Source organism: Lepidochelys kempii, chromosome 14, assembly GCF_965140265.1.
Source record: "Lepidochelys kempii isolate rLepKem1 chromosome 14, rLepKem1.hap2, whole genome shotgun sequence".
Taxonomy (NCBI): domain Eukaryota; kingdom Metazoa; phylum Chordata; order Testudines; family Cheloniidae; genus Lepidochelys; species Lepidochelys kempii.
The window spans coordinates 8,067,352-8,083,157 of record NC_133269.1 but is presented as its reverse complement, the minus strand read 5'-3'; the positions used below and the strand labels follow the sequence as shown (position 1 = coordinate 8,083,157).

The 15,806-nt window shown below is 40.5% G+C and overlaps 1 protein-coding gene across 6 annotated transcripts in view; it reads left to right on the top strand.

The window, feature by feature from the left end:
* HELZ (helicase with zinc finger) overlaps window positions 1–15,806 on the top strand; it is a 149,517-nt gene that overhangs the window by 76,924 nt on the left and 56,787 nt on the right. For all 6 annotated transcript variants that reach the window (XM_073310830.1, XM_073310828.1, XM_073310832.1 and 3 more), the window contains 3 exons: window positions 6,093–6,271; window positions 8,419–8,537; window positions 10,575–10,720. In XM_073310830.1, coding sequence (XP_073166931.1) covers window positions 6,093–6,271; window positions 8,419–8,537; window positions 10,575–10,720 — 444 coding nt within the window. The remainder of the gene's footprint in view (window positions 1–6,092; window positions 6,272–8,418; window positions 8,538–10,574; window positions 10,721–15,806) is intronic.

Genomic DNA, 15,806 nt, shown 5'->3' with positions numbered 1-15,806 from the left:
ATGCTGGGTCCAAAAGGACTGCTTTGAGCTGCATAATTGCTTGAATATCCTTTTAGTAACCAGAAGAAAGCATTTTTGGTATGCCAATATTATCAGGCACTACCTTTTCCAATGTTTATTTGAATAGCATTTGAACCAGAGAATTATGAAGCATGTAGAAACTTAGAATAATCACCAGCATTCCAAGGATACAACTGGTGAGTATAACTTAGCTGCAGATCTGGGGCCCATGGCTGTGGCAGAAGAATGCATGATATTTGTGGAAGCATTGGGCATAAAAGCAGAGCTAAGACAACATCTTTCACTAGAGAGCCGAAATTGTTATGCTTAATGGTGCTGATGGACTTAAAGCCATTGCACCATGCCATAGAAATGCTACCTAAACATGTAGCACAGAGAGCAGCTTACAGGACAGCTGCCAGCCCGTCAGAATCCATTCTCAGGGAGCTCTTTATCTTTCTTTTAATCGAATCCCTTTCAGGGAAAAATGTCCTTCTCCGAGGGAATAATCATGCCTGTAGCCAGAGAAATTACCTGTACATAAGCTTTTTGGACACTGTTTTTGGGACATGGAAATTTTGGGTTCTTGACTCTTATAAAATGTGAAAATCTGCCTCTTTAGTTACTTACCTTTTTCTGGAAATTCCCACTGAGATCTTATCCTAACCTCAAAGGAGGAGTGAAAAGGCAACTGTGAATCTACTTTAACTTCACACGGGCTCTTGTTCCATACCACCTGAAACGGGTGTAGCTGGTTATATGTGCCAAAGGTGTGGGGTTTTTTCTCTTGGCTTCAGACTTTTCCAGAGGAAATTTTTTTTCTGCTTTTGTAGTGTGAGCATTCCTGCTCAGATTTAATAATTCACCTTTTTATTTAGCGGTGATTTTGAAGAAATAAGGGAGAAATCAGTTGCTTTTCAAGTTTCTCTTTGATTCCTTGGACTTCCTAGATTTTTAATTTTAACAGTGGCTTCAGATGAGACTTTTAGTCTTCCCAGCTGCCTTGTATCTGAGGGATTTCAAATGAGAAAAAGCTGACTCCAATTCTGGAGAATGAGAACCGGAGTTCCTTCAAGTGGAGTCCTCTGGACCATGTCCTGAAGCGGGGGGTGGGGGGGGTGGGAGGAGAGGAGAGAGAATTCTGACGACCTTACCAAGAAGTGGGGAGAGATGTTCATGTTCCCTGGTTCAGAAAGGAGGTTGACTTTGGATGCTCCAAAGCAGTGCTCATTTACCCTTTCTAGGTAGAAAAGCTGAGAGGATCCTCCTTTCTAGAGCCTGAGTTGAAATGATAGGTTTCAGAGTAGCAGCCGTGTTAGTCTGTATTCACAAAAAGAAAAGGAGTACTTGTGGCACCTTAGAGACTAACCAATTGCCACAAGTACTCATTTTCTTTTTGAGTTGAAATGAGGTTCCCTTTCGCTTGTCCCAGAGGTTCGTTTCTTGAGGCCTAAGGCCCCATTCCTGGCTCATTCGCTCAGTTGCTTTTGAAAATTTACCCTAGGTGACTTACGAGCATTCCCAACACAGCTCATAAGCATGGAGATGGACTTGAATTTTAATCACATGTGGAAGTTAGTTACTTTACAGTTAGACTGTTGGCCCTGCTCACTCAAACAATTTGATAGAAATTCAGCCACAACAGTATAATGTGGAGGAACAGAAGAAAATATGCAGGTGAACACTGAACAGACATATTGGGCCAAATTCTCTGCGGTGTAACTCTGAAGCAAATGGAGAGAGTTAGACTAGCAGAGAATTTGATCCACTCTCTATACTTTTTATCAGTGTAGACCTCAACAAAAGTAAATGCATTTTCTGGAACATACTTGTATCAGATTAGAAAAATAACTTAAATGGATTTCATTGTAATTGCAGGTTGTACCCGAAATGCTTTTTAAAATGGCATTAGAAAGTACCGCAACATGTACAGTGCCATATTCTGAAAAGGGATGGATCTCTGCTGTGAGATTTTGCAGGTTTTCTATTACAAAGTACTAGTTGCTTGACAGAGATTGCTGTGTACATTTTCCATTCTTTTTTCAGTTTCACCATGTATTTCCTATGGTTTTCACTGTGTGCAGTGTATTCTAGTTCTGTGCAAAGATAGGTCAGCCTGAGCCACAATGTTCAGATTTGAATTTCCTCTTAATTTAGGTGTTTTGTTTGGGTTCTTGACATAATATGCTTGATATTGCGGCCTAAATTCTCAGCTGGCTGAGTTCAAACCTCCCTTTCCATGGCCACAATTTACACCCATATCATTTGCACTTGTAACTTTGCTCAAGCAAAATAAATTGCAGGCACAAATTTGAGTACCTGCACTTGTAACTGCCTGATAGCACCTGCAGTCAGATACTTACAAGTGCAAGTATTCAAATTCATGGAATCAAAAATGTATACTCTAGCTTAACCAGAAGTTGTGGGCTTGATGCAGGAATTACTGGGTGAAATTCTCTGGCATTTGTTATGCATGTCAGACAATAGATAATCATAATGGGTCCTTCTGCCCTTAAAGTCAAAGAAATTACAGGAGCAGATTTTGAAGACACAATTTGCATCGAAAAAAAGTCACTATGTTCAAAGTGTCGCAAAGTATTAATATTGGTTTATATCATGACATTTCCCAGTTTTTCACATCTGTCAGGCATTTACTGCAAGGTGGGTGCACAACTGGTTTCAAACTCATAGAGTAGTTATTAATGATTTGCTGTCACACTGAAGGACGTGTCTAGTGGGGTCCCGCAGTGGTCTGTCCTGTGTCTGGCATTATTCAATATTTTCATAAATAATTTTGAGAATGGGGCAGAGAGTATGCTTATACATTTTGTGGACAACACCAGGCCGAGAGGGATTGCAAGCACTTTGGATGACAGGATTAGAATTCAAAATGATCTTATAAATTTGAGAATTGGTCTGAAATCAACAAGATGAAATTCCATAAAGACAAGGGCAAAGTACAACGCTTAGGAAGTAATAGTGAAATGTGCAAATACAAAGTGGGGAATAATTTGCTAGGCAGTATTACTGTGGAAAAGGATCCGAGAGTTCTAGTGGATCACAAATTGAATATGAGTCAACGATGTGATGGACTTGTGAAAAAGGCTAATATATTCTGGGGTGTATTAACAGGAGTGCCATGTGTAAAATACAGGAGATAATTGTCCTGCTCTGCTTGGTACTGTTGAGGCCTCTGGTGGAGTATTTTGTTGCATTTTGGGGTGCCATGCTTTGAGAAAGGTGTGGACAAATTGGAGAGAGTCTAGAGGACAGCACCAAAAATGATAAAATGTTTAGAAAACCTGACCTATGAGGAAAGGTTAAAAAAAACTTGGCATGTTTATTGTGGGGAAAAGACTGGGGGTGGACCTAGTAACAGTCTTCAAATATGTAAAGGGCTGCAATAAAAAGTGTAAAGATCAATTGTTCTCCTTGTCGACTGAATGTAGGACAAGAAGTAATTGACGTAGTCTGTACCAAAATTAGGTTAGATATTGGGAAGAATTTTCTAACTGTGAAGGATGCTTAAGAACTGGAAGTGGTTACCAAAGGAGATTGTGAAATCTTCATCTTTAAGAATGGGTTAGACAAACACCTGTCAGGGATGGTCTAGGTATACTTAGTACTTCCTCGGTGGGGGGACAAAGGGGGAATGCATTATATGATCTTCGAGGTCCCTTAAAACCATATTTTTCTGAGATTCTATGAGCCTTTTCTGCCAGTGGTGAATAATTGCTCTAGGCTACCCTTTTTAATCTCATAACAAAATAAGAGAACTTAATTGTTGAGCAGAGATACTTTTTGAGATGCTGTCAGCCAACCTGAGTCACGCAAAGTTAAATTTTTGTAATAAAAGGCAGTGCGTGGTATAATAATATCTAATGACCATATATTTTGCATTTCAATAGCACCTTTCAGCCAAGATTCTCAAAGTGCTTTACAAACATAAACTCATATGAAACTCAGTAATCCTCACAAATACCTCTACGAAGTGATAGGTAAGGATTATCCCCATTTAACAGACAGGGAAACTGAATCAGAGAGATTGAGTGAATGGTCTTATTTCACTCAGGAGGTCAGTGGCACATTTAGGAATAGAATCTAGGCTCTTACTCTCAGTCCCTTGTTCTGTATTCCACATGTCTTGTTATACTGAGGTATGAAATAGCAGTTGAAATTATCAGTTTGAAAGCTGGTGATAACTACATATTTATATCATTAGAATGGTTTTTTTCTATATTCACTGGAGTAAGTCAGGAGTTTAAATCACTTCCTTCTGCATTGACTTCTAGCTTAAATGTGTTTCTGTTTTGTAACTTAATGTCAATTTCAAGTCTTACCTTTGATGAATAACTAAGTCATTCAGAGTAATGCAACACCTTCCTCTGTAGCATGGGGCATGGATCACTTGCTAGAGGATTCTCTGCTCCTTGAAGTCTTTAAACCACAATTTGAGGACTTCAATAGCTCAGACATAGGTGAGAGGTTTTTCGCAGGAGTGGGTGGGTGAAATTCTGTGGCCTGCGTTGTGCAGGAGGTCAGACTAGATGATCATAATGGTGGTCCCTTCTGACCTTAGTATCTATGAATCTATGAATGCATTTGCATCTCTTTGCATTTCATTTTGTGCTCATTGGCCCATAAGGACATTATCACCTTTGTTTTCATAAACCAAATTTAGAATAGCCTGAGTAATTGTTTTTGTCTTGTTAGATGGAGCGTAATTGAATAGGATCTTTGTAGATATTGTGAGCCCAGTTTTCAAACATGAGTTCGTACATAGGATGTCCAAATCCCACATCTTTCAATCATGTTGGTACTTAGGTGCATAAATCCCTGTTTTTTGAATGCCTGTTTGCTGATTTTAGACATCTTGGGCCAGATCCTTAGTTGGTGCAATTTGGCACAGCTCCTTTGATATCAGTGGGATTACTTAAGCTAAAGCGCTTTGCTGGATCATGGCCCAAGTCCCTCTCCCCTGCCTTTTTTTTTTTTTTTCCTTCCATTCCTTTTCACAAACTGGGTCATATCATGCCATCAGTTTTTAAGCAGGCTCTCTATTGAAATAACACAGTATGTCCCATTAAAATTAACTTATTTATGTGTTTTAAGATGACATTTCTCTTCCATGCCTTTGATGACAATGTCCAGGTTACTAAAGTTTAGTCAAGGAAAATCCTGACTTCCGCTACTAGAATTTCTCCCCTCATCCCCCCCCATTTTATCTCCTCCTTTCATATAGTATATCTTTATTATGGCCCCTCACAATAAGATAATTAACAGAATTTCTGTTTGATTCTTAGAGTTTACAAGACATTCAATAAGTGTAAAAGGAAGGGTAGGATTTGAGCAATATCCTTTCACATACTTTTTAAGACCCTGAAGCTGTAATTGACCACAAGAGTGGACTACTGCCATATGCTCTGTCAGTTGCAGGATTAGGATCCAAAGTGGTATTTCAGTATATGAAACCAAGTATCAGAGGGGTAGCTGTGTTAGTCTGTATTCACAAAAACAATGAGGAGTCCGATGGCACCTTAAAGACTAACAGATTTATTTGGGCATAAGGGTAAAAAACCCACTTCTTCAGATGCATGGAGCATGCCGAAATACATCTGTTAGTCTTTAAGTTGCCACCGGACTCCTCGTTGTTTTTCAGTATATGAAATACTCCCAAAGTATCAACGAATTGAGTTTTAATAGAATAAAAGTTAAACATGACAGTCAAACCAGGCTTCTTAAAGCTCAGAGGCTAACTGTCTGAATTGGATTCAACCACTTAAGAGCAGGTAGTTATCCGTACAATGTATGCATAGATACTTGGTACTTAGCCTTACTGTTTCATTAACATCAGTATTCTTATAGTTGTTACATGAGTCACTGTTGAACTGAGTCCAATAGCTGTGTACATGTATTAATATAATGTAATTAATTAATATAATTCTCAGTTGCTACGGTTCTACACTGTGACAAGATTTAACTTCCAAAAGAGCTGGTTTTATGTAATAGAAAACAGAATCTTAGCTTATGAAATGTTAAGTTGTCTTTGTGTTTAAGTCCTATAGAAAATGAGCCCCTCTCTTCTTTTCTAGGGTATATTTCAGAAATCGCTGGGTAAAGACTGTCCACCCAGTTGTGCATCAATACTGTTTGATTTCAAGCACACATTCCACCTTTCAGATGCCACAGAAAGAAGATATTCTTAGACAACGAGTAGTAGTTGTTACTTTGAATACTTCACAGTATCTATGTCAACTGGATCTTGAACCTGGTGAGAAGATTTCAGACAAGAAATATCTTTAAAATACTTTTGAGAAATAGTCTTTTTCAGTATTTTTCAGTGCCAGTCAAAGTGTCTCTTACGTCTTTCCCCATCCTTGCCATAAATGAACCCTCTCAATATTCTTTTTGGTTTTCCCTTTTGGATCCAGAGACAAGAAGGAAAATACGAATCTTTTTAATTAGTGAATGTTACAGAAGTGTTAAATGTTACAATCTAAATTTGTTGGTATTCAGATTAGCCTCATTCTGAACTTTGTTTATTTAAAAAATGGGGATAATTTAAAAAAAAAATCAAACTTTAATGAAAAAACAAACAAACCAGCATTGTCCATTATTTAGAACTGATCCAGCATGGGAGAGATGGGGATACTGAATATTTTATTTCTCTCTTTGTCAAACTTTGTTTCAGTGGAAACTATTTGACCATTTCTACCATGCTTTCTCCAGGCCCTGATCCAGCAAAACACTTTGCTGAAGAGGGATGGACTTAACGCACATGTTAAGTGCTTTGTTGAATCAAGGCCTTTGGGATGCTGTTAGTGGTGGTATCTTGCTTTTTCACATACAGTACATATTTTCATATCTTTATCAGATAATTTATTTTTCAAAACACCCACAGATTATTCTGTACTTTTTGTGGATTGTTTAGCTGTGGAGACTCCCTGACCTCCCCCTTCCCCTCCCCTCTCATGCACATACATATGTGCGCGCACACACCATTACATTAAAAAGAGATTAATTTGTTATTTCTAGATTATTTGATTTGAAGTAACCTAGACTAATTCACTGGGGCAAAGGCTGCTTAGTGCCCATCACTTTCCTTCATCCACAAATAAATTTCATCTGACATTTAGAGAATGTCTAATCTCTTTAAAGATATTTTTAAGATTAATTCCTTATGGCTGGACACGCTGCTATGGATAAGGTTAAATTCTAAATCATTATACATTTTTTCCAAGATTTTAGAATTTGAATGTGATCTCTTTGAGACCAAAGTTCTTACCTTACTTATTTGGTAAAGGGCTGCGTATTTTCATATAAAGTTGTTACAGGGGGTTCAAGGCTCACTTTCTTAGTTTTTGTCATACAGCATTGAATAATTTATTAGTCTATAATCAATACCTGAATTTTATATTAATTCAAAGAATGATTGTTAGATTTTTTTTTACATATAATAAATCTTACTCCGTTGTACTGAAATTGTTCTCTGACACCATTTTAAATCTTTAAGAAATATATATACACATTTCTCAAAAATGTAAATATATATTTATATTTCTCTTTTACCTATCTAGAGCATCAATACATTTAAGAAACACAATTACAGATGTAAAATTTTGTGTTCAAAGCTTTAGTTCATCAGTTTTTTCCAATTATGAATTTTCCAGTGAATAGACTGCGTAGCCTGATCTACAGATTATATACTAATTATATTAATTACATAAGAATTTCCAATTATTACTTTGAGGGTTGACAGGTTCTTGTCCCAAGATCAGGCCCAGTATTATTTAAATTCTTTTGCCCTCCAGTTTCTCCCCTCGTGAACTCCTACTTTCCCTAGTGTCCCATTCCAGCAAAGCACTTTGGTCTGTGTATAAATTTAAGAACAGTTGTAGAGCCACTAGAGTCAATGGGACTACACACATGTTTGAAGTCCATCATGGGCTGAAGTGCTTGATCATCTAAATGCCTGCAAGAATAGATGGACTTGGCAGTGTGTCTGGAAGGTTAACAAATCTGGGCTCTGTCAGACCCAGAAGGGAAGCAAATTCCAGAGTCGAGAAACCTATTTGGAGAACATCCTGCCAGCGATCTCCTCTTGTTTGTATCAAGGAAGCTCCAGATTGACTATCTCCACTGTTGTCAACTGTGGCAGGGGGAAAAGATGTTCTCTCAAGCAAAAGTTAAAATAATTTTCTGAATCAGTTGGCCACTGTTGTCCATCTGATATGCTGTGCTATTGTTTGGATGGTTTTTAGCAGTTAGTAGACATTCATTTGCATATGAATGTATGGATAGTTTTCACTGGTGAATATCGGAATGTAATGCTCTCAGTAGTTTATCCTATTGTCATCACTGTTTTTTTTTTGTATCTGCAATTTCGTATATTTGCTGATGTCTCTCTCGATTCTATAGGGTTTTTTACGCATATTCTATTAGATGAAGCTGCGCAGGCCATGGAGTGTGAGACGATCATGCCTCTAGCATTAGCTAATAAAAACACAAGAATCGTCTTGGCTGGAGACCATATGCAAGTAAGAGCCTCAGGACTTTTTCATATCAAGCTTGGTTTATATTATAGTTCCCTCAGAAAATGTATTAAGTTTATCCATCTATTTAAGGTATTTATCTGGCCCCATTACTGTAGTAGTAGAGTGCCTCACAATCTTTAATGTATTTATCTTCACAACACCTCTGTGAGATAGGGAAGGGCTATATTTTATAGATGGGGAACAGAAGCACAGATAGGCTAAGTGAGTTGCTTAGGGTCACACAGGTAAGTCTGTGGAAGAACGGGGGTTTGAACCCAGCTCAGCCAAGTCCTAGGCTAATGCTGAAACTACTGGGACAGTTCTTTCTTTTATAGTGCTTCAGTTTAATGAGGTGGGCAGATAAGTATGATCACCCCATATTATACGTTGGAAGGTGAGGCACGACGAGGTAAGGTAACTTGCCTAAGGCTATCCATTGAGTCAGTGGCAGAACCAGGATCAGAATTTCTTCTCATTCTCTGCTCTGACCACTAGCCCACACAGTCTCTAAAAGAGGTGAAGGAAAACAGACATCACATGTTATGATTTAGGCAATGCTTTTTTATTAATGACAACAACATCAGGAAGAGGATCTAAACCATCAGTGAATATTCTATTAGATGAATTGAAATTGAAAATACCATTATGTTTCTGCCCTTGTGTCACCATGCTGTGCTTAGAAATTGTGGGAGTCTCAAAAACCAATGATGGCATGCCATTCTGCTGCCTGTAGGCAAAAGGGAGTGAGCTTAGAATAGGGTCAGCCGTACTTGCTTTGTTGGTTTAGTAGTGAGGATGCAGCCCCTTCTTGTGCACCACTACAAAAGATGTAATGTCATATGCTTATGGCTCCTCTAGTCCTTGCATAAATACCCCTGTTGAGACTGCAGGACCTACAGATCTGGTACAGGGCCAAGGGGACATTTATTGTTCTAATAATAATCCCTAGCTCTTATATAGTGCTGTTCATCCATAGATCTCAAAATGTTTTACAAAGGAGGTCATTATCATTATTCCCATCTGAAAGATAGGGAAACAGAGATAGAGGGAGGGAAGACACTTTCCCAACATCACCCAGCAAAGCAGTGACTGAGCCAGGAATTGAATCCAGGTGTCCGGAGTCCCAGTATAGTGCCCCAACCATTAGGCCACATTTCTGCCTCTATTCTATCCTCCTCTTCCTCTGTAAAAAGCTGTTTTTCCAAGTAAAATAGTTTGGCTGTTTTCATATTTTTTAAAAAATAGTGATCTCACCTCAGTATGCAACATTTGCATTTCTAAAGTTAAAAGTGAGCTGACACTGAAAAAATAAATACAGCATCTCAAATCATTAATACAGCAGAATATATATGTAGGCTTAACATTTCCAGGCAAGTCTAAACAATGTTTTAAAATCAGTTCCGTATTTCCTTACCTTTCTAAATTGAAATCCTGGGTTATGCCTTTTCCTGCTACAGCAAATGGTGTGAGTCACCACTAAAACCGTGTAAGTGTGGTGTAGGCATTAGGGAAGCACACTGGTAACCAGGGCATCTTGAGTTCTATTCCCAGTTCTCCCAGTGAGTACAATAACTTATAATAATTTTATAAACCTTGAAGAGACCTTCAAATTAAAGGTACTAAAGAATTGCAAAATAGTATTCTGCAAGGTGTGTACCACCTTCCATTGTTTGCGATTGTCAGTGACGTCTGCAAACTATATAAGCGAAACATAGACAAAGGTGTTTTGGCACACGCATGTAAACAAGCCTTTTTCTTCCTTTCATCTTTACATAGTAACAAAATATTCTGCTGGTCAGCTAAGATCATAGGTACTTGTGTCACTTTTGCAGCAGAAAGGTGTGTTTCTATGCAGTTATTGTAACTAGCCCCAAACCAAGTCATGGACATATGTTTTCTTAATACTACTGAAGCAGCTTTGTAAGATTTAGTTGTTTACAGGCCATCCTTCAGTTGATGTAGAATTTTTCTTTTAGGAGTATGAAAATCTAAGTCTGCATATTTAGTTAAATTTTCTCTGTATGTGTGTGTCTATTACAGCTCAGTCCTTTTGTCTACAGCGAATTTGCCAGGGAGAGAAATCTTCATGTTTCGTTACTTGATCGGCTCTATGAGCACTACCCTGCAGAGTTTCCATGCAGGATCTTGCTGTGTGAGAACTATCGCTCCCATGAAGCTATCATCAAGTAGGTGTGAACTTTTTCACTGTATCACACTTTTGTTTGACTGGTGTGAGTGAACCTCAAAAGGCAGAACAACTTTGTCATTTCAGTGCTACATTTAGTTGAAAAGAGAGAGAGAAGCAACTACAACTTGTATTTACATAATAAAATCATAGTAGTTTTGCATTTTAAAAGTTAATTGGTGAGAAATTTTTTCCATTGTTAAATAATGAGACCAGAAGTTTTTTTGTTTTAAAAAAAAAAGAAAATACAAAGTTCTGAAATTAGCTGCGGGGAGCAAAAATTGGGGTATATTTCGACACTCCTATTATGGAGCTGTTGTTCAGGGAGAGGTGCCTTGATTGTGAGTCTTTCCTGCTCTGGCTGACGTTAGTTAACCTGCACTGGATATGCTCAGTATGTTCCCCAGTGTCTTTGTGAAAGGCCATGGCTAGTTTGTGATTCTGTCTTGAAGAAGCAGGAAGGTTCAGGTGGCCAAACATTGCTGAAATAAAATTTTTATTAAAGCTAATGATAAAAAAAAGTATATAATACATAAGTTGAGAAAAGAGTGTCTGTACATCTGGGTATAGTGCTTAGATTATCCACAAATACAATGTTTGTTTTTAAAGTTATAAGATACATATAGTGCATAAACAGCAATAACCCAAATTTAGGTGAATGAATTTAAGTATACAGTTCAGATATCTAGCATCCATGCATTCGGGTACGTTACTCATGAAAAAAGTTATACACAGAGTTGATGACGGAAAGCAAAATATATCAATGAGTGAATACTGTCCCTCAGTAATTGAGAATTTAGGATTGGTTGTCCATTTAGAGGAAAAAACAGTCCATCAGGAAAGTATTTGAGTTACTTTCCCAACGGTTCTTCTCATTGGCGCTCCAGCTCATCCCTCCTGGTATTACTAATGTGTTCTATGTAGATGTCCCTCGACCACCTGATGGCATCCGACATACCACATAGCCATTTCCACCTCTCCACAAAGGAAATAGACTCTGCAGCTGCAGAACCTTGACCTTGAAGCCCTTATAAAAATATTGCAGTAATAGCCTGTGATACTGAGCAACACTCTTAGCACCTGCAGTGGTTTGGACCACTAACATAGTAGCTCTTTTAAAAAATGAGAGTAGAATTGAAATTTAATCAACTTTTAACTCAGTTGATATTCTGCAATTCTTTTATTAGTTTCAAAAATTTAGACAGCATCAGAATAATTCAAGAGCATTGATTATTTTTTTCTTGCTTAAAAATAAAAGCTGCTTGCAACATAGAATGACATGATCGTATAAGTACAAAAAGAAAAAAATAGGTCAAATTATGTTCTTATCACTTTGCTAGTGTCATTTTTTATTACCTTTTTCAAGACTCACTAATTAATTGTTTGTCATTTTTATGCTGTGATAAACTAATGGCTGCTAGTATAATGAACTCATCCATGAGCTGTGCTAAAAAGAATCAGTGCAGTCATGGAGAAAACTGTTAAAGTTTAAATCCTTGCTCAAATATTTAGTGAAGAATATTATGTTGCTATCCAATCATGTTAATTGGATTTTCACTCACTATGTTCACAGCAAAAAGCAGAAAAATCCATCATGGAATCAAGATTAAAAGTTTAACACACTTTGCTAAATAGTGTATAATAAGGCCTCTTTCCATTAGGTGTACACTGCATTACAGATTCAAGTGTGGTTTAGTTTAGGCTACATTTCTAGAAATTATAAATGAGAGGGAGGCTGATGGGACTCAGAGGAGGCTGATTCTTTCCACTTTAGGTTACAGATGGGATATAGATACATTCACCTCAGAGTTGTCTAGTGTAATGCAGCCCTGGTTGATAGTGACCTAAAGTTGTGATCTGGTGGTGATTTGATGGCATATGTGAAATGAGTTTTTTGCATTTCGAGTAGACAGTTGTCTATGTCTCCAATCAAAACCACAATTACAATAACTGGCAGCCTTCACGGATTAGGGGGTCACGAAGACTGAGCAATCCTCTAACTTCTAGAGGGGGTAACTCCATGTCTAGGTTGAGGCTTATGAGTAGGGCAGAGTTGGGAAGCTTGCATGTTTTTTTGTTGTGTGTTTGTATAATGCCTAGCACAGTGGGGTCCTGGACCATGACTAGGGGCTCCTAAGCACTATAATAATACAAATGATTAATAAATCATAAAGCCTATACCTGTTCTTTGAGTAAACTGAGGGATACAGGGTTGCAAGAATGACAGTTTTCATGTTCTCTAAGGGACGTGTCAGATTGCAGTTGATATTATGTTATGGACCATGCAGCTAGTTTTCTTCAGGGGTTGGCAAAATGTCCATGGTAAAAATTTTGTGGTCTGTGGAGGGGCCACTCGCGGGTGGTTCCCCGCAAGCGGCTCCCCATCCGTGCTGTTGCTGGCAGAGGCGTGGCCAGGCAGCTCTGCACACTGCCTCTGTCCCCACTTCTTCCCTGAGCGCTGACTCCGCGGCTCCCAGCCCATTGGCCGGGAACCACGACCAATGGGGAGGGTGGCGCCTGCTGACAGGGCAGTGCACAGAGCCGTCTGGCTGCGCCTCTGTGTAGGAGCTGGAGGGCACATGCCGCTGCTTTCTGGAGCTGCTTGAGGTAAGTGTTGCGTGGAGCCTGCACCCCCTCCCGCACCCCATCCCCCTGCCTCAGCCCTGATCCCCCCTCCTGCCCCAAGTGTGGAGGGGCTTAGTGTGGGGGGAATCCAGGTGTGGTGTGTGACATATCTGGATGGGGCAAACTAGGTGGGGGCAGCTCAGTGGGAGATCTGGATGCACAGGGACTCGAGGGGTTCTGGGTACGGGGCAATGGGACTCTGCAGGTGATCCAGGAGAATGTGGTTGGGACTCAGCAGGGGAGGTCTGGGTGTTGGGAGATGGTGCTCGGCAGGGGGTCTGGGTGTGGGGGTCTGAGTGGGTAGATCTGGGTGCTGGGGGAGTGGGGCTAAATGGGATGGGGGCCATGTGTAGCTGGTTGGGGCTCAGTGGGGTGAGGGTCTTGGTGTGGGGGGTTCATCTGGAGGGTCCAGGTGTAGGGGGTTAGGGCTTATCAGTGTGAGGGTTCAGTGGGCCTGCTTAACAGGGTAGCCCCAGCTGCTGCCAAGGGGACTCCTGCTTCCCCCTGTGATTCCTCTATCCTCTTTTCTTCCACATTTCATCCCCCTCCCCCATTGTTCCATGCCCCATTCCCCTCCCTTCACTTCCACATTCCCCTCCCCCTACCCTATTCCACCCCCCCTTCCTTCCCCACTGCTTCTTCCCACCACCCCTTTGGCCCCTTTCCCTCATTTCCTTTGCCCCCCCTTACCCAGCCCCACTGCTGGCACTCTCTGTTGCACAGGAAACAGGAAGGCTCCCAGCACACAGAAGGGGAACTCAACTGGCACTAGGACCAGGAGGCAGTGTTCAGCTGCCGAGTCTGCAGAGCCTAGAGTCAGTCAGCCTCCTTCAGCTGGGCAGCTCTGCTCTTGTGGAAATGAGGATGGGCAGTGAAATGTAACCCCATGTGTCCCTGCATGCCTCACCTCTGTTTGGGGGGGAGGGGAGAAAACCCCTCCCCCCCACCTGTGCCAATAGTCGCCCCCTCGGTTTTCTGCAGGGAAACACAGGAATTCTGTGTGGGGAGGTTTTGCGGGTACACAGTCCTGCAGAATTCCCCCAGGAGTATCTCTTGCTGGATTTAATCAGCAGTCGGCAGGGTTACCCTGTGCTTTTCCCCTGTTACTTCTATTTCTGTCCTACAGTGTTTTTCCTTGTCTGATACACTAAGACAAAGAACATTGCTATTCATGCCTGCTAAAGGGTCAGATTCTCTGGAGTGGGCAATGAGAGCTCAGCACACATCCATAAAAGGCAAACAAATGGGGCTTTTGGCTACCGTTGTGCCCCTGATCTTGAGGTTGCTGGTCACTGACCTAGTCCCAGGCAGAAATTAGAGCAACCTGGAAGCTGGTGTATCTTGTGCTGGCAGCCAGTGGCCTCCAAGGCCTCTTCTGACAGTTGAAGATCAGCCAAAGTGAGGGGCAGCCTGGCCACAACACACTTCACTGGCAGCTAGGAGGAGGGGTATATGTCATCTGGTGGTGGTGCTCCTCTAGTGGCCAACTCCACCAACTTTAGGGCTGCTTTGGTCCGACATAATGGCACAAAGGAGCTGGAGCACTCTGGAGAATTGTAGCCAAGATTCATCATGGTGGTTCTTGATGCTGAAAAGCATTGTAAATGACACCAAATTTCACCCACTAGCTTTCTTATTTGAAATGTCTTGCTTCTTTTTGTAAGAATTTGTTTTGAGGCCAGTTTGCATATGATTTTTTGTACAAACGCCTTTTCCCATTAATCCCATTGCTTTCTTGGTTGAGTGACTCCATTTTTAATTGCTATGTATCTGAAAAGTGTTTGTAGTGTACAATATTGCATTGTGGATAGGAATAAAATTCTCACTGCATTAAGGTAGGTTGTGTATTCATTGTATATAGATATAACATCCAAAAAACTATGTTAAAAGAACGTTAAGTTTGCAAAGTCAAACATTGGAAAGATAGGAAATGCCAGAATTAATTAATTAATTAAAATCACTACCATAATTTCTACCCCTTGTGCATTATGACACACTCTTTAATTACATGATCATATACTATTTTGTGGGGTGGGAGAGGTAGGGGTGGTTCCTTTCTCCAGTCTTCCTCCCCTGGCTCTTTACCTCAATCTTCTTGCCTAGCCGGTCCCAGTCTCCCCACAACCCTTGTTCCAATCACTTACCCTCTACCCCCCGGTCTGGTTCTTGTCCCTTCTCTCTTTAGGTCAAGCAGCTGCCTTCTCTTCCACATTGCCTGGGTGTCAGCAAGGGGAGCATTGCTCTCACTTCTAATGACCAGCAGCACAGTGGCTTGTAACAGCAATTGCAGGGAAAGCCCTGCTCAGTCCCTGCAGCCCTGAGCTGGAGCATGCTCAGTGCAGACAAAATCTTCAGAAATTTAGCTGCCAGTTGCTAACAACTCTTTACTGAGTATGTGCACATGGAGGTTTTTCAGTGGCTCAGAACTCGACCAGATTTCGGATGGGAGCAGCAAAAGTGCT